Genomic DNA, 26,709 nt, shown 5'->3' with positions numbered 1-26,709 from the left:
ACACAGCAGTTTAAACACAGGTTATAAAAGAAGCTTTATTTGGTGTGGTAACCATTACACTGGTAACAGTATTAGATAAATGGAACATGACCTATGTTGATGGATTAAAATAAAAGACTGGTATTTTAAGTATACCATACTTAAAACTTGAAAAAATAAAAACAAAAGGTCATTAACATACAAACCGCTTCTGAAAAATTTGAACTTTTTAGGTCAACTGTTAAGTATTTGAACATCTCATCACATCTCTGATCAGGGTTTACACATGCTACTTTCATCACCGACGTCAGATCTTCTACTGAAAGGTGCATAGCAAAGCTTAAAGTGTCTGACACTTATAATTTGCTGTTAACCAAAACACTTGTGTAGCTCTGATCAGAGTAAACAAGCCACCAACAGAGGGCCGGTCCTGATCGCCCTCTTCACAACCACGATGTGACCAGGTTACTTCCTGTGCATCTAGAGGCTCTCAAGGATCACCTGATTCAGGGCTGTTGGAATACTGCATTGTCATCAAGTGAGCATGGATAGTGTCGCCATATTATTTGATGTCTTTAAGCAGAAAACTGTATTTTCCAAAGTCATTGTCATTTGGTGCTATAAGATGGTCTTTTCTGGCTTTGGCAAGTTTCATCAAAAGGAATTCCCTGCGCTCCTTCCACTCTTTCAGCTCCTGGTCCCCGTGAGCCAGCTTACAGAAGTCATCCTCTGTGCACGTGCTTTTGAGGAACCTGTCAAAACACCACATACCAAATGTCAACCATCAAAAACCCTGGAGCGGGGAACAAACAATACGCTACGTCAGATAATCTCACCTCTCACAAACTTTGAAAGTGCCTGTGGGAAATCGATACTGCCAGCAGTTCTGGTCGTCCTCAGAGTTGAAAACCCTGTCTTTGTGTTTTTCTGATGTGATGTGCTGCTGCCACTGCTTCTCGCTGTTGCAGTTTTTGCCACAAAGCCAACAGTGATTGCCAGCCTGGGAAAAAACAGAGCAATCTCATTTCCATCAAATACTTATTACCATCTGTTTATCAAAACTACTGAATATATTGTGGTGTATTTTTATTTTAAGTGTCTATTTTCACCCCAGTGAGAACATTCACACAGCAGCTAATGTGCTATTTACACCAGGTGTAAATAGCACATAAGAGGTAAAGGTGCTGCATGCATGGTTTCATTGTCAAACATGAATGACTATGTTTACATGAACAATATTCAGACCGTTGACCTTATTCTGAATAACACTTTCTTTGATTATGAAGTTTCCACGAGTTGGTAATAGAATATTCAATTTATATCCCCATTTACATGTTGGAGACAATATTACATTGATTCTGTGTTAACACGGAGTCTGTAAAATACATATCTACATAATGCGACTTAAGTTGGAATACTCCACAAGTCTGGATTGGTTATTGCTTATTCTGATGTTACCTGTATCTATTATGCTATTTGGATTAAGGTTATTAGAAAATTCAGACTATTGCTAAGCCATTTACATCTTAAACTATTATACACATCAATAGCTGCAAAAAAGGAGCATAAAGCGATACTATTCCAGTCTGGTTGCAAATTCCATTTTCATTATTTTACTGACTTTGCATAAAACTGAATTAAAACATCAAAATCTTACGTTCTATCACACAAGTTAACTATTAGGCACAAATTGTGTTTATTTCATCAACAATTGAGCACAAAAGCAATAAAACGCTGCAGCTAATGTGTCTGTGTTTTCATAACAACCCAGTGTAATAGCTGAAGCCAATTAACGGATAAAACAAAATGGGAAAAGTAAATTAACGTGTTATCCTACAGCATTTTGTCAAATGCAACCTAAACAAAGCCATAGGCTCTTAGTTTACAAGCTAAATACCACAGAGAGGTTTAAACGTGTTACCAGACAAAAGCACGGATGTTCTCTAGGCCTTTAAACTCACCACTTCCTCTGCATAGTCTGTTGGCATGTGGATCTGTTTGCCATTCTCCCTCACAGAGTTACCCGAGGTCTCATCACCCCAGCCAGGTCTCTGAGACTGCAGCCACTGCTCATAAAGCTGATCCATATCTGGAACTGAATAAGGAGGGAATAAAAATGGGTGTGCATCATAAACTTAATGCTATCAAGCAAGGGAGCCCAACTCACTATTGTTTTCCTTCATATAGGTCCAAAGGTCTCGTTCTTCTACACTGTGAGCGAATGTGCAGTTCCCGGTGTACTGACACTTCTTTCCAGATGTGACATGCATGCAAATCTAAGAAAGAAAAAAAAAAAATGGTAATCCTTGCTTGGATTTGTTTTCAGACACAAAGAACAAATTAGGCAAGTTCAGTTTAGAAAAATGTTTTGCACACCTCGAACTGAGACGGGATCGGCTTTTTGGTTGGAAGCGGTCGAACTGTTGTCCACTTTTTCCTTTCATGGGAACTTACAAGCACCACACGTCTGTCTTTCGCCCACCTGAAACATAAAAGACGGATTTTGTGATTATGCACTGGATTACACAGGTTTTTCCTTTAACATAAACAAAGACCTCTGAATACTCACGTGTGTCTTGCCTTGGCTGAGCAATACTTCTTGTTTTTGTCTGCTTCGCTTACTTGGCCATTTCTCCAGCACTGGCCACAGACAAACATCATCTTCAGATTTGGAGGCCCGAACCTCCTCTGTGTGTTGGAAAGCTGCGGATAAGATTTGAAGGGATGGTATAAAATCTAGGCAGCAAATTTGCCAAAGCGATAAACCTGAATGCTTATCGACAAATCAACCAACAAAGCTGCAGAGAACTTATACACTTTAATCAGCCATTCGTGTTGCAATAGAAAGTCTCGCACTGCCGACACATTTAATAACTCTGCCTTAATCCAAGGAAAACTAATTCAAAAACTAAAAATGACAAATGGTTTATATAACAATTTCAATTCACTTCTATTAAACTGTTAGTGGAAATATACTATGATTGTAGTCAAAGTCAATGAGGTTTGTTAAAAGTAACATCACACTGAAGAGTTAGGAAATGCCAGCAGCAAACAGACTCCTGATGACTTACCTGGACTCCCTGCAATGACGCTGTTATATTCCAAAACTTCTTTGCTTCTTGGACAATACTTTCATGAGTAATACCTTTATGATGCAAAATACAAAATACAAAATGAGTAATTATGTTTCATTTAGCGGTGACACAGCAGAAATTGTTCATTTGGGCTTGTGGAAAAGAAAAGAACCCTAGACATGTATTTCAGGTATAAAACCAATTTGAGTGCGGATTGAAAAAGAAAGTCTTACCAAGCTCGTGCTGCATCATCCAGACCTTCAGCTCGATGAGGCTGTGGGCGTAGAAGCAGTCGTCCTCCCTCACGCAGCCGTAGCGGACTTCATGGCGACAGAGATCCAGCTGGCAATGGGGACTCAGCGGTCTGATTTTGGAATATCGGACCGTGTTCTCCTTCAAAATATGGACCAGGCACCTAAAAGACCAACAGAACTTCAATGCTCACAATCATATCCTGCTCTCATTTCATAATCTTATTCCCTCACAGGCTCTTGTTTGCTTTTCATGTATGATTTGGAATCTGAAGTCAAGTCTACCGCTCATACATACTGTTAAGTTAAACACAGAGCTTTTAGAGGTAGGAAATGTGAAATGACTCACTTATGGTCCTCGAAGACATGCTTTGTCACTGGATGAGAGCAAAGTGAAGGGTCATCTTTGTTGGTTTTGCTGATTATTCTGGGTTTGTGGTCAAAGCAGACCTGTGGAGAACATTCAATTTAAAACCAGTGCAAATTTATTTTGGGAATAACAGAAGGCTGATAGGGGCGACATCCGTCACTTCGCTCCATGGCTGTAACACAGCAGAGCTTCTGCTGGGGGAGGTTTCGTTTTAGTCTCAGCAGAAAAGCCAGCCTATAAAACCAACCATGCAGCAGAAAATGTTTATGTATTATTATATTCTATTCTTGCATCCACTTAGAAATCCAATTCTAACAGCTACTAATGAGTACCAGAAAAATAAAGGATTTCACAGAAGAAGAAAACTCCAATAAACACAATTATTCCCTTCATTTTCATATATAAATGCCTTATTTTTCAGATTAAGAGTGAAATTTGGAACAATAATCAATAAATGAAATGAAAAACTATTCCGCTAACGTGCATTGCTTTTAGTAAAAAGTTGATATACCCATGCAATTCTATTAAAATGTACACCACCAAATTCGATTTACTCACTCCGCAGAGAAACATGAAAATCCCATGATGCTCCTGTAAGATTTTGGGTACAGTCAACCTGATGTTGGAGTTGGGTCCAAAAGGATCAAAGAGCAGTTCTCTGGAGATAAAACCTTTTCGCTCCAGAGTCCAAACGTCAATCTCTTCTTGGCAGTATGCAAACGTGCAGTGGCCAGGGTACAGGCACTCTTTTCCAACTGCCACCTCTGAAATGATGCATCGAAGGTTTAGTTCTTATCCAGATACAGCAAAGTGTAAAAAGACCCAGAAACATGCAGACAGAAGAATAGAGGCAGTAAAGGTACACAAGTAAACATACTTAGGGAACTGAGGGGGTCTTTGCTTTTACTTTACTAATGAAATGACAACGTATTTATGCAAATGTTTTTCCTCTGGAGAAAAAAAAGTGTTTGGCTTTAGAGACAGAAGAAGAATTAGCGTCCTGTGGTTATATGCCTCCACCAACCAGTGCTGTTTCCGTCTATATAATTTTGTTTCCGGACTCTGATGAGATAACCATGACCTTTGACCACCCAAACCTAATCAGTTAATCTCTCTAAGTGAACGTTTGCACCAAATTTGAAAGGATTCTCGAAACACTCCTAAGATATTGTGTTAACGGGGTAACTATGTGTGTCAAAGTGTAACTTTGAAGAAATTCCTTCAAGGTGTTCCTGATGTATTGTGTTCAAAACAATGAATGATGATCCCCAAAACATAACGCTTCTGGCCACTGGCTATCGGAGGCATTCAAATAATTTACTTTAAAATCAACGATTTAATATAAAGGGCAAAAAAGGAAAAAAAAAACCATCACATTTGTTAATGTTACCTTTGCAAATGTAATATGGTCCCACATATTGGGTTTTTGTTGGTCTGGGCCGAATGAGCTTCCATGATTTATCTAGCGAATGTTTGATTCTGCCGAGTAATGCATCCTTTTTGCATTTATGCTCTTCTGTATGGAGTGCGTAATCCAACACACTTGGCCCTGTGGATATGAGGAAATGACAAATACAAATTTAAAAACATTTACACCAAACATTATTTCCCCTGTCTAAATAACCCCCAACAAAACAATTCCTCACCAATTCTGACATAGCACATTGAGCAGGCTTGTTTGAATTCATGCGTTTCAGCTAACGGGTTCTTTGCTAAATCCACAGCAGCAGGAAGACCCTTCACCTCAGGCATACCCACTGCCATCCCCATTGGGGTTTCCTTATTGTTAAGCTGTAATAAAAAAAGAAAGAAAAAGAGATGACAAAATATAAGCACGTAACAACACACAGCTGAAGTGCCTAATAATTAATAACATGTAGAATTAATTACCAGTGGAATGAACGGACTTGTAGCATAATCTGAAAGTTGGACACAAGAGAAAAAAGAAAACAATATCAGCCAGCCATTAACTTACTTACTAAATCTGATACTAGATGACTACAGAAGAAAGGTAACAAAGAAAAATACCCGTTTTGAAGTCTGTCATGGTGAGAGTATCTAAGGAGTCCAGTGGTGGGGGCAGGGCCTCAAAAGAGTCCATATCAAAATATGTACTTGTCCCTGATTTGTGATACAGCGGGGGCAGAGTCACAGTGCACTGCTGGAGAAACGGGTTGATGAGAGATGGCATTAGGAATGGACTCGACATGGAACTGCCCGAGGCAATGCTGATCGGCAAAGGAAGAGGCCCCTTCACTGTGGGTATAACCTAAACAAACAAAACAAGAATGGAAACTATTAATTCACAGTTCTCTCCAGATGTCGACACACTCATTTTACTTATCTGATCACTAACCATGTCTGATTCGGGGCCAGCTTGGTCAAGAAGATCATCTAGGTCATCCCCAATAATGTCTGTGTCAAAATCTTGACTGGTTTCAAGTGTGGGGCAAGGGTTCTGGGTTCTGCACCCGTTTACAAATGTGAGCACAGGGAGAGGGGATGATGTGGGCACAGACACAGGCACGGGAATGGACTCGAAGCCCGGAGGTTCAGATGGGGTCACAGATGAGATACTGTTGTTGGGAGGAAATTCGTCCACCACTGCATCATTCAGGGGCGGGTGCACTGCCACTGGAGCTTGGATGGGAGCCAGGACCGGAGCACAAATGCTGCTGTCCTGGGTCAACTGAGGCACTTCTAAAACACATCAGGGGAAGATAAGATGACTGAGTGACCTTTGTCCTGACCTGCTCTGATTACCAAATCATAGCTTTATGAGTATTAAACTTACCAACTTCTATATCTTCAACTGAAGATGAGCCATGGGAAAACTGAAAATGGAAAAGAATTGAATTGAATCATGTTTCTTGGGAAAATACAGATTTGCAATTAGGATTAAAACTTCCTTACCTTGTCACATGACGCATCTTGATAATTTGATCCTCGCATTACATTCAAGGCAGGCTGTTAAAAAAAGAAATTTTAAAAGCAACAAATTTATACAGATTATATTTTGTTATGACCTCAACTAGAACGACTGGTTTTTCTTGGGGAATTCCACTTTTATCTTTTCTAATATGGCTTCTCTTCATTTTACGGGTCATAAGGGTTTGAGATGGTTATCGAAACACACATACCTTGCTCCTCACATAAGCTTTACGGATTTTCAATCCCAAAATTTTGGCAAGGTCCTGAGTCAGCTGTGTAACACTGGGATCCTGAGGAAATAATAACATATTAGAAGCAATTATTCAAAATTTTATTTAAAGTTTATAATATGGATTGACCAGTGTCAAACACAAATTGATTGTAATCGACAATTTCACCAATGGTGGGTCCACAACAGCTTCACGTGAAATTTCTGAATTAATACTTAACCTGCTCATACATCATTCAGAAAACAATCAAACCTGTTGTTGCTTGAGTTACGGAGAGAAAACTACCCAAACTAGTTGTTTTTGGTGCCTCAAATCACAAAGTATCTTCTTATGGCTTTAAAAACTTCAAATTAAATACAAAATATGGGACCTTTAATGACAACATGACTCTACTGAGTGTGCTGTGCCTGCAGGCGGTTCTGTGTGACATTCACCTTTTGTCACATTTTCAGAGATAACAAAGTTAGAGGATTACCGGCCAATTTGGTTAAGCAAACATGAAACTCACGGATCATGCACCTTACCTGGGGCACAACTAAAGAGCATTTGGCAACAGTCTCGTAGGCCTCCTGATGCCTCCCCATCTCCTTCAAAGATTTTGCTTTTCTGTACAGAGCTTTATAGTTCCCCTCATTCAACTGGAGAGCCTTTTCACAGTCTTCTAGTGCTTGGTCGTACAGTCCCTTTAGAAAAAGAGATGTCACAGAGTTATGGAAAGCTATAATGTAGTGGGAAACACAGAGTCAAGGCACTGCTTTTGTTTGAGCCCAGTCATGTGTTCAGTAGTATGATAAGGTATGGGCGTGGTATGTAGCCTCCCATTAAAGTGTTTGTTCACTGCCATGTAACATGAGTATGCATTCACTGACAGGGTGCTCCTCTGACAGAACAGATACAGTGCTGCCCTGTCAAAGCCCATGATCAGTCAGAGAACCTGCAGTCCACAGAATTGAGTGTTCCCTTTTTTGTCAGTCAGTGTGCAGTGAGGTTTAGGGGACAGCCGAAGAGTGAGCCCTTGCTATGTAAAGTGTAGGGCCATAGGGAGTGGGCATTTTAAGGGTTTCAGAGTAAAACTGAAAGAGATTCGAGTCTGACAGTCGTCATCTACTTACTGGAACAACATTTAGGTATGCAGCAGCCCGATTTGCATACAGTGTCTCTAGTAAACCAGTTGGAACACAGATATCCTCAGAGTCAGCGTACTCCGCTATGTTCAAAGCTTCAGTGTACATTTCGATGGATTTTGTCCATTCCCCCTCGTTAAACACATCATTTCCTTCTCCAAAAAGATTCCACACGAGGTCTTTAATGAACACCTGGAAAATTAAAAGAACCAGATTAGTTTAAAAACAGTGCAGTTGGTCTACTCCTTTATTTGTGCAGGCTCACAGGCTTTCTCTGATGTTATGTTGCCCTGTCATTGCCGCTAAATGGGTTGTACTTACTGCAGTACAAGTGTTGATGCTTAATAGTAGGTGAACATTTACAACACTTACCTCATACTGCTCTTGCTTTCCTGGAAATGGAAGAGTTGACCTGAAAAGGAAACAAGGTTTGAGTTACAACCTTTCAAAGCATCAACTGGAAAAAATGACAAAGCTGAAATAGAACTGACGATGAAGATTTTATTCGAGTTCAATCAAACTCATGGAAGCTTAATTCAGAACAAAATAAGATTATACTACATACACAGCATCTTATTGTACAGATCAATAAAAAAATGAATTCAGTAAAATACCCATGTTATTTAAATTGCCACAGCAACATATTTAATTTAATCCACAATATAACTGGTGGATACGATTTAGTTGTGACAGTAAGGCTATGTTTACATTAAAGTCAGGGTCTTATCGATTGGTTTAGGGGAAGTAGAATTTATGGTTAAGGTGAGAATAATACTCCAGGAAATGAATTTAAGAGGGTGTGATATTCCCCCGTGTGTGCCTTTAGTTATTTTGCGGTGCATGCAAACGCTGACTGCATGTTCAGCAAATGCAACATTATGCAAAAATACAATCCCTCCCCACAGACCTGATTCAACATAGCAATGAGAATATTCTAATTGTTACATTTTCATTTTTAAGTTATATTAAGTTATCTGTATGTGGACGCAGAACAGAGCTGACTGTCAAGAGTAATGGCTGCAACTGTTATTACTCACTTGGTGCGCTGTTGAGGATTTAAAGATTTGATTTCATGTGCCATTAAATGTCACAGTGGAATATAGTGTGATAGTCACAGTGAAGTTGTTTTGTTATGAAAGTCGGCTGAAGTCTGGCATTTTAAGACTTGGACTAACGACAACACAAAGGGCTTTATATGCAGAGTAGTTTACTTGTGTGTATATCTAGGTCTTTGTCAATCACACACTATCAGGCGAAAAAATAAAGTTGGGGTTCAATGTCTTGCCCAAGGACACTTTGGAATCTAGATTGAAGGAGTCAGGAATCCAACCACCAACCTTCCGATTAGAGGGGCCTGCCGCTCCCTTGCCTAGAGATAGCACCAGCAAAAAACCGGACTGTACATAAAAATTTGCATTTTTACTCATCTTAAAGCACCTTTGCTTCTCTTCAACACATCTCTGGCTTCATTTAATTCCCCTCAATGTTTTGGTTCAATTAAATTCAAGCGGTTAGTAAATAAAAACAACTCATTAAAAGTGACATCATATTTTGCTAATCCATCTTAAAACTTCACACATTGTGACATCAGGGAAGTTTCACGTTGACTGCACAGTGATAACAGCATTGTGGTATTTTAAGTATCACTTTTGTTTAAGAATAAATAGCCTTGTCAGATTAGATGAAATGCTATGCTGCGCTGCCTGGCACAATTCTGAAACAGTAAGTGGATATTACAGCCAGTCCACCAGATACATGAATACAAACCCACATTAGAAGACAAAACGTCAGTAATCAGCTGACTCAGTGACAACCAGCTAACAGCGCAACATGATGCAACAATGACAGATCATCTCTGGACTGCACTGTCTACAGAGGTGGCCAGGCTTTTTTCTTCTAATGAACTCACAAACACAGACAGCAGTGATATTCAAGGCCCCATCTCAGGCACAGATTTATAAGACAGAAGCTAAAATCAAACAGAATAGTCATTAGACTTTACACAACTGTCATAATGAAGAGTTGAGTTGAATTATCTCTCTCTCTCAAAAGAACAACATACCACTGTTTTAAAAAGATTTATTAAGACTTTTATAAACACCTGGATCAATACATTGAATAAAAAATGTGGTATGTTGTTTAAATCAAAATGCAGACAGAATATGTTACATTGGATGTAATGTGAGAACAACTGTAGGACTTTCAAACATCACCAGTTAATCTTCTTAAGAAAATGATGGATACCTGCGTGACACAGACATTTGCTTGTACACGAAAAACACACCAACGACGTCTGACCTATGTGACACTTACTGGATGAACTGCAAGCCTTTCTGGATCTCCTGCCAGCGGCTCCTCCTGTCCTGACATGCTGCGGACATGATGGCTCCTTGTAGTATCCACTCCTCAGTCAGCACCTGAAATGATGACATGGATCATTATTATCATCATTATTATTGTTGCCAATTACTAAGAAATTAAAAAAACACAAGCAAAACCCCCAACAGTGTTAACACAATCACACCCATTCCTTAAAGTGAATCACCATCAGCAGCAGGTTGTCTAACTGGTTAACGGTCACTATAGCAGCCTGTCGACATGAGCTTCCTCCTCCTCTACTTCAACTTTTATGGCTTCCGCATTTAGTCATGGCGTCGACCGTGCGGATCCGGAAATAAACTTTTTTTAGCCGGGGAGCTAACGATGTCAACAAAACAAGCGCCCACTGATTATTGCCAATAGTTGCAGCAAAATGTGCTAAATATCCGGAGCTGTAGGTGAGAGGGGGGTTCGAATCCTGGACTTAGGGATCTGTTCAAACTGGTGTTTTGACAGACGGATGTCCATTGTCGGACACTTTTAATGTCAGAGTTAGTAGCATCTACTATCTGACAGCCCCAAGTGCTTCCCTGGAAACACGATGAGTGATGCTCATCCAAACAACCCACATGGTTCCTATTAGCGCACATGACGTCATTATTAGCCGTATGTCGTGTGGTGACGTTAAGGATTTAAATCACGACACATAAACCCGCCAAATTAACCAAACCAACACCGCTTCGTTACAGCCACTGTTTGATCGCTATGGTTTGTTTTAACCACGTTACTTTAAAGTGAATTCAAACGGGTCCCTGCACAGAAGAGGATCTGGGTCACAGCAACATTTGCTTATCGACTCATGGGGCAGAGAGGTTGTGGTAACTTCATGTTAGCTAATGGGCGGGTGCGCATGTCCTGATTCGCATGGCAAAAGCCAAAAACAAACTTTAATTCTGAGGAACTTTACTGTTCCCGGAAGCCAAACAACCACAAATACTTACATAGGACTGACAGTTGAAATAAATATAGTAAAGGTGAGTTTAACCAGGAAATAAAGAACTGTCCGATAATGGGTGTATATGCTTAGCGCACGTGTGTTACCAACGGCTGGGGACACTTCTCTTTAGCAGGCATCAGTTGCTAGCAAAGCTTCGCTGTTTGTAGCCCACACACACTTTAACTACTGCCGACCCTCAAATAAAGCGCAACAGTTTCAAACTACGCTGTAAAACACACAGACTCAACCGGAACCATGACGCTACCGGACTCCGTCCACGGGAGAAGTGGGAACGTAACAAAGCGCAGACATGTCCAAGTTAAACTAGTTCCCCAACGCAAACAATAGCGATCTGTACATGTTTAGCTTCCCGACTGAGACCCGGCGAATATCAGAGAAACGAGCCACCGGCGGCCGCTATGCGTACTCACATGAATGGATCTTTATTCCAAACAAACCTTACGTCGGTTATCTAAAAGTAGGAGAAATGTTTTTATTTCCTTTTAGCTAAAATAACTTAGCTAGATGGCTGTACCGAGGAAGGCCGCCCTTTGCATCTTCTTCTACTACGACGGGCGACGGAGCCTACAACGAGTACACAGCGCTGCTGCCCCCCGCAGGCAGCTGTGGGACACGACAGCATCTCGCATACACATGACAATGCAACTTCAGGATAAATTATAAATATAGAGTTTTACATTTGGAAATACACAGATAAAGGTAGAGAAAGGATGATTAAACACACATTAAATTCCCATTAATATAAAAAAGACATGACTTCTGGATGCACAGATTTCCAATTGTATTTGTTACATCGCTGCAGTTGCATTTCATTTGCCCTCAGCATGAGGATCCGCCCTTTGTCGCAGCTTATTACCATCTGTTTGCATGTGTAGATCAAATTTATTTCCCTTTGTGTGTCACTTAATTGCAAACTAAACTAGTTGGGTTACAAGAAACGGCTTTCTAAAGGCACATTGCCACATTGAAAAAAATTGTCCAAAAGCCAAGTCTTTGTTTTAAGTTTTATTTTCTAGAAAATATCTGAATAGTTACTTTCCTCCCCTTTAATAACTATTCATTATTATCTTACCATAATTTAGAAAAGATACTTACCCATTATTTATTTGTTTGCTGATTCATCAATCAGATGCAAGACAACTTTAACCAGTTGACTTCATCTGATGTCATTGTTTCCATTCTTCCAAATCTACACAGCTATTTCACATTAACATTCCAAGCCTGAAGCAACTCAACTCCCCTTCCTTCAAATCTTGGCAGTGAATTTCAAGTTTATTTCCTCTTTGAATTCATCATACTTTTGATACTCTCCTGTTTTTTAACCTGGACTTGGAAAAGATCTTGAAAAATCTAACCAAACTGGTTTGAACTGAGGTTCTGTGGCTTACCACTGAACCTCACACACCTTAGGAGGCCATAAAATCATATACTCGGACTCTCATATACTATACTCTATGAGCTAATTCTTTTTGACATTTTTATATGCATGAAATATAAAAGCAAAGACAATTTTTACATATGTTTTTTGATTCTGTTTCATTCTGTGTTTTAATTAGGTGCACGACTTAATGAGGGTTTACAAAACAAGTATAAAATGTTAGAGCAGCAGAAGTATATCTGTAGATCTGCATGAGGAGGCAGACTTCCAACGACTTGACATCTTCCTTTTAATCGTTTGCTGACTGCTTCTTTTTCTCTTTTCAGATTTATTTGGAGCCGCTGTCTGATTCTCATTCATGTGAAATCCACCAACATCCGGTAGACATTTAAAAAAAAGAAAAAACTGTTCCAATTAAAGTGCTTTTCTTTGTCTGCATTTTGTCAGTCATGTGTGAAATGTCAGTTCCATTATGCAAAAGTGAAAACAGCAGTTTACAAAGAGGAGTCGGTCGGCAACTGCAGCATAGGTTTTTAATTTGTTTTGTGTACCTCAGAGATTTTTTTTTCTACCCTGGCCACATTCATTTGGATCTTTTGGACGTAACAATGTTTGATACGGACACAATTCTCTGAATCCCTCACTTTTTGTTGTTCTCAATTTATCTGAAAGTGTCTTTTTAAATAATTTGTCTTGGTACAAACAGATCTTCCTCAAACTTCTGAGTGGCTATGTTAAAGGAAACTAGTAAAATGAATCAAATGCCTGAGATTTTGCTTACTGCTTGGTTTATTGCACATTTGTGGTGTATAAAGGCTTCATATTGACATGATCTCAACATTGCCTAGATGTTTTTTTCTACTTCAGAGATTTTTACAGTTTGATGTGGACACAGTCAGAAAATGTCTTTTTTTGATCATTTGTCTTCGTACAATCTTAATCACATCATCCTGAACCTTCTGGAAAAAATAACCTCATTACTTGGGCTTTTTCTCTCTGCTCGGTTCATTGCACAGTTGTAGCTAAAGCCAACTTCAGACTGACATTACTGTTTTAATCAGGGTGGGTTCAGCTGATCTCAATGTTGGCTGGGTGTTTTGTTTACTTTAGTTTTTTAATTTTTTTTAATTGACATTTACAGACATTGAGTTTGTTCTTTAATCGAAATTAAGGATGTAATACTGGCTGATACCATAGTCTGAACATAAATGTGGCCGACATGACGTCTAAATCACCTGAAGTCTCCATGTTAATAGATGGGACATGGACCAAACTAAAAGGTCAAAGCACAGGCCTTTTCCCCCCCCTCAAAGATGGTTTCTGTCATTTTAGTTAGTTCTAGTCACACTGATGTTATTATTATATGTTATATGATGCTTGAAGGAGTTAGGTTTGACAGCCCACACTGAATCGAGATTGGTCGAGCTTGTGCACTACCGCGGTTCCTTCCCCCGATCGCTATTGTGCTGACTGGTTCCAAATGTGGAAGATGTCCAGGAATTTTTTTGCTTCATTTCTGGATAGTGGGACTAAGTGAAGACACAACACCTATCTCTATAATCAGTCTATGCAGTCTTCTGAATCTGTCATGTTTTCTTTTGCTCATTTAATCTGATAGTGGCTTTTTAGATCATTTTCTTCACCACTTCCTGCTTCCTCCTCAACTATTTCCTGCTTCCTGCTCAGTTCTTTGCAGATTTGTTGCTTTATCAGGTGTTACATATATATTCAGTGATGGTGGGTTCAGCTTGATATGATCTTATCTTTGACTGGATGTTTTGTTGCAGTGGATTGGCTGAACTGCATATATATATATATATATATATATATATGGATGCAGTACAGTCCTGCTGACAGCTATAATAACTGCCAGGAGGAGGCGCTTATCTCACAGTGTGCAGAAGCATCACTGAGGAACTGCATCAAACACACAAAAAAAGACACTGTGAATGTTTCCCCTGTTATCAAAGCCCAAACCGTGTGTCTTTTTTGATTTAGCTGGCCTGACATTAGCACATTATGGATGACAATGGAGTCCAGTGTGTCAGAGCAGAAAATATACTTGAGGAAACCATAATAAAAAGATGGAAGGCAGAGATATGACAGGATTCATGCCGTTTCCAGATTCAGCTCTGCAATTTGTCAAAGAAACAACCTCGGCTGTTAAACTTAGACACTTGGAGTGCTGCTCGGTAAATCATGCTGACAATAATGATAGCTACAGTATGTCCTGAGTGGTTGTTTAATGGGGACAGGCTCTGTTCTGTTTACCCCACTGACATGTTTATTTACAGCAGGAAGAGATGGGAGAGAGGCACAGGTCGATCTCTTCATCATTATGGAGGAAAAACTGTGTCATTATGAGTGTGATTATTGTTATTATCATGTCTGGTTGAATCTGTTAAGAGGAAGTGAAACTACACTGTGTATTGTGTTGCTTAAAGTAAGTGGCAATAACGAGAGCAACAATTATCTCTGGCGTTGATTTGATTGGTCTGTTTGGCTTTTTTTATACTCTAAGAAAACCTTATTTTAGTTAAAGCTAATTCAAATTTATTGTACCCTGTATATTCTGTATGACTACTGCACTCAGAGACCATATAACTCCACCCAGCGGAGTCCCAGCGGTCCCATACGTATCCTTCCACTAAGTTTTGTGGTGATCTGTCAAGTTGTTTTTGTGGTAATCCTGCGAACTAACAGACGAAAAACACAAACTTCTTGGTGAAGGTAATAAGATATTTGGTAAACTCCAGATCTAAAATTACCATGCGGAGTGACTACGATCTGTTAAGTTTAGATTTTTCTTTTTTCTTGTGTTACATGCTGTTCAGTCAGAGAATCAGAAACTTTATTGGGAGAAACTTTGTTTAAAACCCTGTGTAACATCCCAGAATTTCTGTTTGTTATTTTCATAGGCCACAAAAAAGACAAAAGAACATTTAGGCAGGAAATAATACAGTTGGTTAAAGAAACAAAATAAATTAGAAATGATTTTATTGGAAAGTGACAATTATTCTTTTGCACTACTGTAAAAAATAAATAACAGTAGGCTTTTTCCTGTAGGGGGCGTACTGTTTTACAAACACTGGATTATCCTCTGGCCAATAGTGATGCTCAGGAGATTATTCAAACAGCATCTAAAAAAAGCTCTCCACTCTATGTCCCCACTCGGACTGACAGACTGGAAGTGAACAGTGTGGAGTCGAGCTGCCTGTTGCATGAGATGTCTGCGTTTTACCGGCTGCTTCTCCTGTTGTCTGGTGAGTTTCTCGTTTACTTTGAAGTGAAGATTTTACTGGTGATGAAAAGCAGAGGGCTTAAACATATTCTAAGACCAAAGAAGGGAGTCGGTGAAGTTGAAAGCCTTGAGGGGAAACTACAAGTGACTGAGAGTGTTATTCTAAGGCAGCAAGTGAAAATACATAAAAGCGATGTTGTTTTATACAATATTTATTTTTCCTTCATTTCTACTATGAAGCTGGTTGAGCTTTTCAGGCAGCAGAGTGTAGTTTTTCCTGGTGCTCCTGAGGCGTAAGATGAAGGAAAGTGTTAAGTCTTATCTGAGTCTCAGTTATTGTTAAAGGGTTCATATGTGGAAACACCTTGATTGATTAGATTTAATATGGAGCTGGAAAACAATGATATCTTAAGTCAATACACCTGCAAAAACACACTTTTGTGAGACTTTAATGCTTAAGTAAGATGTTGTGAATCTGCAGTGTTCCTGTTTGTATCACATTTAGCAAATTCTGCGACAAAAAAACAAAGTGCCACATGAAGTGAGACTCATTTTCCAAGGAGCTAGCTCAGTTTGTTCTCCCTCTTCTGTTGTTTATTGCTCTTTGCAGTGGCTGTGGCCTCTGTGGCAGCACGCAGGTCCCAACGGGCAAAGAGAGGGCTACTCGAGCTGGCGGGTGCCATCAAATGTAGCACAGGGAGAACTGCCCTGGCTTACATGATGTACGGATGCTACTGTGGACTGGGTGGTCAGGGCTGGCCCAGAGACAGGGCGGACTGGTGAGGCGGCAGCTTTAAATCGCACTTCTCTCGAACCCGGCCCCGAAAGAAAATACATCTCATGTGTCAGAACACCAGATGATAGCGTGTGCACCAAAATGTAAACATGTTGACACTCTATATATGGCCCACCTATACATTATGTGGAGCATACTATATAATCCAGGAAGCTTTGGTGGTGTTTAGCCCTCCACTCCAGGGTTGGTATGTACACATTATTTTCCTCCTCCTGAAGGCCTTCGACTCTTTTTAGTCATGCTAGGTCCTGGTGCGTACACACAGTTTCCGCTAATGAATCGACTGAACCACAAACGCTGTGCCATGGGATGGAGGGAGGAAATGTCCAAATTCACCCGGCTCACATGGCCCAGTGGTCGATTCAAAATAGGTCCAAAAATTCCACACCCAAATCCTAATTGCCGCCTCCTTCTTCACCGCAAGGCATTGAACCCCCACAAAACCAGTAAGCTGCTAACTATCTGTTGAGAAAACCCATGTGGTGATTCTTGCCCTGCCTTTAAAATAGCAGTGGTGCAGTTTAAACCACAGCATAGTGACTTCACCCACCTACTGCTTTCTTGACCCTGTGAAGTCTAGACAGAGTTTTGACTGCTTCAGCCTTCAAAATAAAACAATCATGCTGTTGCTAATGTTTTTCTGTATTACGTTTAGGTGTTGCCACAAGCACGATTGCTGTTATGGAGATGCAGAGCAGCTGGGATGCCATACCAAAACAGACCAGTATCAGTGGACATGTGAGGACAGGACAGCTGAGTGCGGTACTGCATATTTAATTCTTATCCAACATTTTTGTGTTATGGAAAACAAAATACTTACTAGCATATCTACCTACTGATTCCCTAAATGTCTGTATGTCTGTATGTAGAATACATATCACGCAAACTGTTCATTTTATTGGTCTCACACTTCTCATGTGTATTCTTAGTGGCCCCTGGAAGTGCAGTGCTGGTTTTGGTGTGATATGGACAAATGATACATTCAGTGATACAAAACAGGCGATCAGCCCTCTGCAATGCTGTAATGAATTCAGTTTCATTAAATGAAAAACATTGACCATAAAATGTTTATGCAGATAAACCAGGTAGGATGAACAAGAAGTTTTCTAACTTCACTTTTCACCATAAACTGTCTATAAAAAGTTCTGCACACAACGTCCAGCACACAAACAACAAAAATGTTGCAGTGGGACTCACTAATGACAAGGAATAAATCTGAAGTAGCTCCGGAGCACTACCACAGGACCGGAGAACAGCCCACTCCAAACAGGCAGGTTCAGAGCAGATGCTGCGCTAGTAATTATAAATAGCAACAACCTTGATGAGGTTTACTCATTAAAACACCAGTTATAAAATCTCCCTTGTAGTTTCCTGCTCAGGCACCAAATTTCTCTGATTTAACAATTTCAAAGCAGTAATTACTGAAGTTGTAGAAGTTAAGATCTTACAAACATTAGAACAAGTGATCACAATACTTTTTTTTCTATATCCACGTGGAAACCACTAAAATTGCACGTTTACATGAAAATCCTGTTTCCAGCTTGTCACTGACTAACCCGAACCCTTTTATTGTACTTTCTCCATTACAGATGATTTGGAGGACAACTGTGAAAAGCTGCTGTGCAAATGTGACAGAGACGCTGCCAAATGTTTGAGAAAAGCACCTTTCATCCGAAAATATGCTGTGTGGCCGGATTTTATGTGCGGATACAAACAACCAATGTGTAGTATTTATTGACACAATAAACACATCTGCTCGTACTGCATTGCCTTTTGTAAATACAAAATGTTACGGTGATGACAGTGAAAACAGTCAATGGTTCTAATTTTTATATTTTTAAACTCATTATCTGGGTTGTATTTTTAGGGATAGAACAATATATTGCCTTTTCAAGAGGCAAAACTCCTTTTTTCTGACAAACCCATGACTCTCTGGAACAGTCACAAGAATTTGGAGCTGCAGCAGATTCATGCAGATGGAAAAAAGAAGACTTGAGCATTCCTGTGCCGAGACTCAGTCAGAGCTAAGCTGAGGGTCAGATGTTGATCAGCAGGGGAAAGCTCAGGTAGCTGCTCCACAACAGTCTACTCTTATATTAATGAAATACTATATGCAGGACAGAGCCAGCCTCATAACTCTGAAGCTGCCTCCCTGTGCTCTGGCCTTGTTTTTGACTACTCCTAATTCATTAAAAAGAGTATTTGGAGATTTTTCTACTTTTTATTTACTCTTTAATTCATAAATGAAATATTGCATTAGTAGTTTTATTTTAGTAACTTAGAAAACCACTTTCTGATCACTTTTTTCTCCAACTGATTCAGACCCTATTTAAAAACTAAAGAAAAAATGTTTTTCAAAGGTATTCTGTTCCACTAATGTTTTCCAAGCATTACACAACGGTTTTGGATCATTGTGCTCAAAGAAACTTTCCAATGGAGCCTGCAGGAAAAGTTATAGTCAGTGAAAGCTATTAGGTAACTTTGTGTACTTTCACCAGGGTGTGAGATCATAAGGAAAACTCTCAAGTGCATGAGCTCAGCTTTCAATCCTGCACTTAAGCAAGCAACACGTCATATATGTGACCTTTACTTAGTGAGAAGCCTCCACAGAAAAATGGTGTCATCAAACCAGTGGGGCCTCACCTGGTTTATGATAGCATCTGTAGGATCCAGATATTACCTGTAGATGGCGCCATATTCATAATCACTAAACTAGAAGCCCACCAGCACCAGATCCAAGCAACCATGGGTGCTCCCTCAAACAATTTTTTGCTTCAAAAGAATCATTGCCAACATCAATTTCACAGCTTTTATTTATATATTTAAGTTCTGTTAAATGAGATGCCTGTTCCTTAATGTGGCGTTTAGTGTTTGACACTCGGTCAGTCACTCTATTACGGTCACGCACAGTTGATTTTTGGGTTTGGCTTGGGAACTGCTCTCGGATCAAGTCCCTCCCTGGAGTCAAAACCTTAATTTCCCCTCTGACACCCAGTAAACACTACCGCCATCATGTCCGTAATCACAGTAAACAAAACCCTCCCAGATGTCACTGCTCCACTGAGCTTTTGCACTCCAAAGCCCCGTCTATGGGGCTCGCACAGGAAGACACAGTTTCTTTGTTGAGAGGGTACACAGCTCATGAACGCCGATTGAAACGGGAGTCAATGTTGTGGTGCAGTGTCCAAAGGCCCAGGACTGGAAATAAGTATCTGGGTCATGGCCCACAAACACTTGCTCGATTGTGTCCAACCTTCGCCTGGTATGAGCTCGGAAGTTATGGAAGTCATACGTTCTATCCACCACGAGGCAGACAGAGAAATCAATTCAGGTTATATATTTTCCTCTAACCCCTGCAAATTAGATTTTCCGCTCACCTCTCTCTGCAGTTCTTGCTGCCTTGAAGTGGTTTGTCAAGGATTCCAGCTCTGGACTTTATTGATGATCTCACTTGTCCCCAGTTGTCTTTATATACAGTGCATGTCTTTGTTAGTCTTTGATATTATCTTAAGTATCTTCAGCAGACTGCACCCTCTGTCTGCCACTGTTGACTTAAAGATTGTGAAAGTTCACTTTAAGCCGGAAGAGCTATGGCCAGGGACAAGTAGGTGTGACACAGGTCAATCAGGGAAGCCAAAACCAGGCATACAACAATAAAACACCCGACAACAAAGACATGTGAAATGAATACAAAGAGTCTCAAAAAAAGCACAAAGTGAGATGCAAAGCAAACAAAGATAAAAGACACAGCAAACTCCAGTGTAATATGTTGTCTAATGCTATTAATACACATAGCTATTTATAAATATTATTTCATATTAATAATAGCTTAAATTTGGCTTCCTGCTTTTATTCTCAGCAATGAAGTGTGTTATGAACACCAGCATTTTCCATGTCCCCTGTTTTTTAATGGTGATGAACACTCTGTAATTTGTTTTCCAGTTTCTTAGCGATGACCAAGGTGATTATATAATTTTCATCCTGACATGTTGCCATGTGAAACCCCCAGTGGTACTTCGACACCGGCTGCAGCTGACACATAAAACCCAGTTTAAATGACTCGGCCGACCTCGGTGCGGCTCTCTTGAAGACGTCCTGTGTTTTGAAGGAGGGCTGGTTGTCTTTCCTACATATGCACAACAGCGTGGTTGTCACGGTGAATGAGCGCATTCTTTAATCCCTGCTGTTTGAGCTGATGAAACCTGTTCCACACTAATTGCGTTCTTTAATCAACCATTTGGCTCCTCAGTGAAGAGGCAGATGGCCAACAATGATGTTTTGGTTTAAATTGGAAGAAGCATAAAGATCTTTTTAAACATGCTCATACATAGGTACAGTCCATGTATTTTTGTCATTTTTAAATAACAAGCAACACATTTAGAGTGGAACACATGGTTTGAATGGCTTGTAATCCCTTGTTATTCTCCTTAGAGTTCCGAATGCTGCTGCCCACACAGAAGGAAATCAGTGTGTGCAGCCCATGATGGGCCTGGACCTGCTGCCTATACACTACATGTTACAGACCCTGTTTTCTTCCTCCTCCAATTGGACTCTGTCCTCTTTATGTTTACTCTTTGGACACTCTTCTCACTCTCACACTCTCTTCAGGACTAAACATGGGATAAATGTTTTATCATCTTTTATTAATGATATGACTTTGTCTTTCTTTAGCTGACAAAGAAGGGAAGAGCAACACTGTAGTTTGTGCAAAATCTGCTCACAAACTCAGCAGCTCATACACAAAGTTCTCAAAGTCAAAGCTGTTATCTTCAGCATGATGTGGGCAATATTTATCATTACCTGAGGTTTCCACCAGGGGGCTGCATTATAACAGTACTTTATGCCTTGAGGGACCGGAGACAAGTAATGACTGCACTGCAGTGTGTGTTGTATTTGTTTTTATTGTTCAAATTAATTCCATCAATCCATCAAAATAAGGGGAATATGACAACAAACATGAAGCATCTTAACTTTTCCCTTCCTGGTTGGTTAGCTTCCATTTTCCGGGAATACGTTGTTTTCCCACAGCACCTCGGTTCATAATCAGACAGACAACTCTGATTCTATAATCTTATTCTCCAAGCCTGTACCACATGGCCTCACCGGTGTGAAAAGTGTGGTAAAAGTAAAATCTTTAAAACTCAAAGAATGACACTGTTGCTGTATCTGGAATTTAGACAGCAGGTGTCAAAAGTCGAAACTATTTAGAAGGCGACTGATAATTACTTTCCTATTCCTGTTGGAGGAAACGTTATATGACGCACTGGTTTCCACTAAAGTGAGATTATACTTAAGTTGGTGTTGTATACCTTTAAAGTGCAATCTTTCATTTTGCATGGCTCCAGAATTGAAGACATTTTACTTCTTTTCTCTTCGTGTCTATCGTGACATTTATTTAAAGCTCAATAGCACAAATCCCCATAAACTAATAAACAATAAGCACCTATATTATAATTATATTTTAACATTTTCTTGGATTACGGGGTCAATAAAAATTTAAAAAATCACCCAGGTTACAATGGAAATAAGATGCTGGCACTACAGTGGCTGATGTCAGTCATAATGGCCTTGGTTACATGCTACAAACAAGAGCCTATCTTTATTGCTGATGTGAAATATACTGGTCTAAGTGGGAGCAGATTCCACACAAAGAACCTGCTCTGCACCTCCCTCACAATATGAAATGATCGTTTCCAGCAGCATACATATAGATTTGATTGTAGCTGTGGATGTTGCTGATGAAGATTTTTTATCTTTTTTTTTGCAAACCACTGCAGCAGCATCCAGTTGTTTGTTTCCTTTCACCATGCATCGTTTTAGAAACGAAATATAATGATACACTGCCGCATGAACCAGATCATGAATCATTGATGCTGCAACATAGAGTGTTGCCAAGGAAACTGTACCAGTCTGCTTGATCACTGTCAGCTGAGTTCGCATAATTATGGTGTGATGTGAAAAACATTGCACAGTAACAATTGTGTTTCCTGAAATATTTTCAAAGCCGATTTAGAAGAAAAGCAACCGTCAATGACTGTAAATCTGAAACATTTAGCTGATCACTGTCCTTCTGTGATTTATGTCAAGTTGCTGTTTCTGGACTATATTTCCTTTTGTTTCATTCTTCTTACATTAACGTCTTTCTGCTGTAGTAAGTCTGGGCCTTTTTCCACTTGATTTAAAAGAGGCCAACATCTATTTCATTCTTATTAAGGACTGCTCATATTAATATTACAGAACCATGTCTAATGTCCTTTAAGAAGACACATGTACAATGACATGGACACATACATACACACAGACATGACTGCATGTATTTACCGGACAGTGAATGTGATTATGACAAGTCCTCCTTTTCCTGCCTAGAAGGAAGTGATTAGTGGTGTGTCAGGAAATGCAGTGACACTGTATATTGATTGTGTTTGGATTCTTCTTTTTTTTTCTTTCAAATTTATCCCTGGCATTTCACCCATTCACACCTTATTTTTAGGAACCTTGAATATTTCTGTGTTCTACTTAGTTTTGTCTTGAATTTGAGAATCACTGATACTAGTGACCTATATATCCCACAGTATATTTATAGAGATTGTTATAAAATAAATATTATACTGATTCATATGAACCTTTTACCCCTTAACAATGAACCCACTTAAAATTAAATACAAATAAATTTTACCTTACTGCTCTACTTTTCCACTAATTCAATATGCAGGCCTCTCTGTGAAACATGAGTTGTTGCTATTCTGTGTTAATTTCACATTGATCAGAAAGAGACTATCCAAACATGACCATGCAAAGTTTTTATGTAAGATATTCTGTTAGTGTGTATTATGCCTTGTTTGTAATAGTATCTTATATTGTACTACATGGTGAAGCAGTGTTATTGTAGTGGACCTGATCACAGACAGTAGGATGCATCTTCTCCATTAGAAAGGCTCACAAAAGGCACGGACGGGGTTCGAACCCGCGATCTTCGGTTTACGAGACCGACGCCTTACCACTTGGCCACCGCGCCTGCGCTGTGCCACATTTTATATTTATATATAAAGGTACAGCTACATTCAAGCTCTGCGGATATATAACAGCGGCGGTTTTGGCTCGGTATTGTTTCACACCTTCTGTCAAAGATCAACTTCCTCCTCCAGAGCGAACACGAGCCCCGGAAGCTGCCGAGTTTAACCACCTGAACACATGTGTTGTTGTACTATGGACACAAGGGGACGCTGTTATCTACCGCGTGAGAGCAACTTGTCCGGAACAGACAAAAAGAATGTCAGAGAAGGTGAGGACCTGCCTCACTGTGGATCATCCCCTCTCTATACAGCCTGTGATCATTGCACACAGTCAGCTCTTCAGTGTTCTACAGGGTCATGGAGCTTTAAATGTTTAAAGTTTGATGAGATCGTTTCAGAGACGCGTTGGTTCAACTTCCGGAGGATGCAGTGTGTGTTGCTGCATTACACTGATGTGTTTGTGTTCTGTAGCCTGCCCTCAGTGACGTGATGGCTGCTCAAAGGCTGGAAGGAGAATCCACGTGTCCCTTTAAAGAGGCTCATAATCTGATAGAAACTTCACTTTCAGACCATAGTGTTTAGATAGGGGACACATGGTGGGGACATTAACTCACATTAATATGTCCCTCATGGGTGTGGAAGACATCTGGGCGTAGGTGACTACATACTTGAGAAGACTGTATAAAGATGGACGATGCATCTCCACTTCCTCCCACTCTGCAGAAATGAAGCCAACATATCCTGCATGATTGATGCACTTATTGTAAGTCACTTTGGATAAATGAAATGTAATATAATGTAATGCATACCAAGTCAGCCTCAGCTATTTTGACTTTTTAGTTTGTTCCATGTCCCACCCACTAGCATGGAAGATGTAGCCTTTTTTACCCATACTGCAGTCAGCCACCAGGTGGCGATCAAGGATGTCATGGCCTAACAATATCTATATTTACATGGACACCATTATTCTGAGTATTGACCTTATTCTGAATAAGATTTTATAACAATTATGGTGTTTACATGAGTTGCTAATAGAATATTCCATTAATATTCCAGTTTACATGGTACAGAGCGTAGCCTGATTACGACTCATGCTATTACTTCCACTCTACCATTACATCTGATGCTATTCACCAGTTTTAAAACCTCCACCTGAAATAGTTTAACATACGAAGCTAAGAAACTCCTTTACATTTTTCAATCTTGTGTCAATCTTGTGTGGGCATGTGTCATCAAGCAGTTGGTATCTGCTGTATGTGGATGTCATGAAGTGCAGTGAAGACTGCAATAGGACATGATAATACGTTGAAACATATCTAATTAATTTATCCAAACATGTCTTAGTTGGATTATTGCTTATTCCGAGTATGAGCCTATTCGAGTTAAGGTAAATAGAAAAGGCAGTTTACATGGCAGCGTTTTATTCAGACTATTTTCTTATTTGGGTTTATATCGGAATATTGGTGTCCATAGCAACGCAGTCAATTTCAGGTGTGGTCTAGTCACCAAAACATGGGGAGTCTTCTGGGGACCATGAATATCCAAACAAAGTTTGATGGCAAACTGCACAGTCGGGAAATATTTTGTTCCATATCAGAGCAGAACAGACTGAGATTGAACTTGCATAGCTAATAACTATGAGAACCAGTGGGCTGGCTGTGATTCTTTTCTCAGCAATACAATATGCATGAAGCCAGACTGCAGCTTTTCACTGTCTTTCTTTTCCAAACATCAAAGATGAATGACTGCCAGAGGGGCTTTATTTTTTCTGTCTTTCTTTCTTATTCTTTTCTTTTTTTTGTGTGTGGATCAGATAACCCAGAGGCTGTTTGAAAAATGAATAAGACTCATTTCCATTGGGAATGAGTTAGCAGTGGAAATCACAGATGTGGGATATTCACCTTGACCTGCTTAGTGCACATTTTCAGCGCATGGATAAAGAAGCAGAGACTCTTATAAAGCACATAGGAAGATTTAATTTAGACCTCCTGGAAATGCGGAAATATCACTTAAGTAAAATAAAACAAGCCACAATTTAAAATGATAAGTGAGGTATAATGCTGATTGCTGATGCTAATACATGAACATTAATGAAAAAGATGAATGAAAAAAAAAGATAAATGCTACATCTCAAAGTTGAGGGAGCAGAAGGAATTAGATTCCGATTGATTTATAGTTTTAGCAGCAATATTGGTATCTGCGTTTATGTTGACATTTTATGTAGAAAATCATTATTTTCTTATATTATATTGTATTTATGTATTTTGTAATTATGCCTGAAGTTTATGGTTAAACTGTAAATGATCAAGCCCCAATAGCATTTCTTTGTCATGAGAATTTGAAAACGACATCTTAGGAATCATTGCAAATTGATAATTATTATTTTGAATATATATATATATATTGGAAATGTTTTAATAGCGGGGTCTGCGGTAAACCGAACATAACATCTATTTCTTCTATTCAGGAACAAATTGATGGCATAGAAGTGTGTTGGCAACATTGTGCTTCACTGTAGATGGATGAGTTTAATACTTGCACAATGGAATCCTCAATAAATGGACTAACTGCTGGAGGAAGACAATCAGACTTTAGGTAAAACATTAGAGATGCAGCTTAATCATCATCATGTTCATCATCACATCAGCCTTTAATAAAAGCATATTACAATGTATATATGTTTTCCTCTCTTATTTTAATGAGAATATCCATGCAGCTAAACTCTATCGAGCAGAATGCAGCTCTTCTAATGTCTTAAAAGCAAAGTATCTACAACAATAAAACAGGATAAGAATCTTTAAGTTAACCCATCAGACTTTAGATAACTGGAGTTACTTATAGTTTTCCATTTTTATTCTTCAGCAGCTTCGTTATTAAACCATAAACCTCACAGATACAGTATGTTTCAGTCTGAGATCACATGGATCTGGGGTATTTTTTGTTCATGTCTGGAACACCAAGCTCCTCACTCCCCGAGAGAATAAG

The 26,709-nt window shown here is 39.5% G+C and overlaps 2 protein-coding genes and 1 non-coding gene across 5 annotated transcripts; 1 reads left to right on the top strand and 2 right to left on the bottom strand.

The window, feature by feature from the left end:
• Positions 1-17: 17 nt before the first annotated feature.
• Positions 18-11,933, bottom strand: zc3h7a (zinc finger CCCH-type containing 7A). 3 transcript variants are annotated; one of them, XM_020094679.2, is made up of 23 exons: positions 11,811-11,933; positions 10,273-10,376; positions 8,332-8,371; positions 7,948-8,151; positions 7,360-7,518; positions 6,815-6,895; positions 6,588-6,641; positions 6,469-6,508; positions 6,031-6,374; positions 5,703-5,943; positions 5,565-5,593; positions 5,321-5,465; positions 5,065-5,223; positions 4,233-4,438; positions 3,654-3,754; positions 3,287-3,468; positions 3,051-3,124; positions 2,549-2,682; positions 2,356-2,461; positions 2,147-2,255; positions 1,941-2,074; positions 816-979; positions 18-731 (listed from the first exon to the last, which is right to left on the bottom strand). In XM_020094679.2, the coding sequence occupies exons 1-23, from the start codon at positions 11,916-11,918 to the stop codon at positions 542-544; spliced, it is 3,108 nt and encodes a 1,035-aa protein (XP_019950238.2). In that variant the 5' UTR covers positions 11,919-11,933; the 3' UTR covers positions 18-541. The 3 variants fall into 3 exon arrangements, with proteins under 3 accessions (XP_019950238.2, XP_019950237.2, XP_019950235.2); XM_020094678.2 differs by having other exon boundaries at positions 11,707-11,855; XM_020094676.2 differs by lacking the exon at positions 11,811-11,933 and adding an exon at positions 10,505-10,862.
• Positions 11,934-15,782: 3,849 nt separating this feature from the next.
• On the top strand, positions 15,783-18,472 carry pla2g10 (phospholipase A2 group X). Its single transcript, XM_020094476.2, has 4 exons — positions 15,783-15,937; positions 16,526-16,694; positions 17,367-17,473; positions 18,301-18,472. The coding sequence occupies exons 1-4, from the start codon at positions 15,901-15,903 to the stop codon at positions 18,447-18,449; spliced, it is 462 nt and encodes a 153-aa protein (XP_019950035.1). The 5' UTR covers positions 15,783-15,900; the 3' UTR covers positions 18,450-18,472.
• A 5,182-nt stretch (positions 18,473-23,654) lies between these two features.
• Positions 23,655-23,726, bottom strand: trnat-cgu (transfer RNA threonine (anticodon CGU)). Its single transcript has one exon. It is a non-coding gene; the product is annotated as a tRNA-Thr (tRNA).
• Between the last annotated feature and the right edge of the window lie 2,983 nt (positions 23,727-26,709).

This window comes from Paralichthys olivaceus, chromosome 5 (assembly GCF_024713975.1).
Source record: "Paralichthys olivaceus isolate ysfri-2021 chromosome 5, ASM2471397v2, whole genome shotgun sequence".
Classification (NCBI taxonomy): Eukaryota; Metazoa; Chordata; class Actinopteri; order Pleuronectiformes; family Paralichthyidae; genus Paralichthys; species Paralichthys olivaceus.
This window is presented reverse-complemented; position numbering and strand designations above follow the sequence as displayed.

Coding starts and splice junctions, on each gene's coding strand:
- zc3h7a (XM_020094679.2), bottom strand. CDS start 11,918: ATGCTGTCGTGTCCCACAGCTGCCTGCGGGGGGCAGCAGCGCTGTGTA. Junction 6,642..6,814: donor AAGCTTATGTGAGGAGCAAG/GTATGTGTGTTT, acceptor TTTTTTTAACAG/CCTGCCTTGAATGTAATGCG. Junction 3,755..4,232: donor TTTTCATGTTTCTCTGCGGA/GTGAGTAAATCG, acceptor TGTTCTCCACAG/GTCTGCTTTGACCACAAACC.
- pla2g10 (XM_020094476.2), top strand. CDS start 15,901: ATGTCTGCGTTTTACCGGCTGCTTCTCCTGTTGTCTG. Junction 15,938..16,525: donor GCTGCTTCTCCTGTTGTCTG/GTGAGTTTCTCG, acceptor TGCTCTTTGCAG/TGGCTGTGGCCTCTGTGGCA. Junction 17,474..18,300: donor GGACAGGACAGCTGAGTGCG/GTACTGCATATT, acceptor TCTCCATTACAG/ATGATTTGGAGGACAACTGT.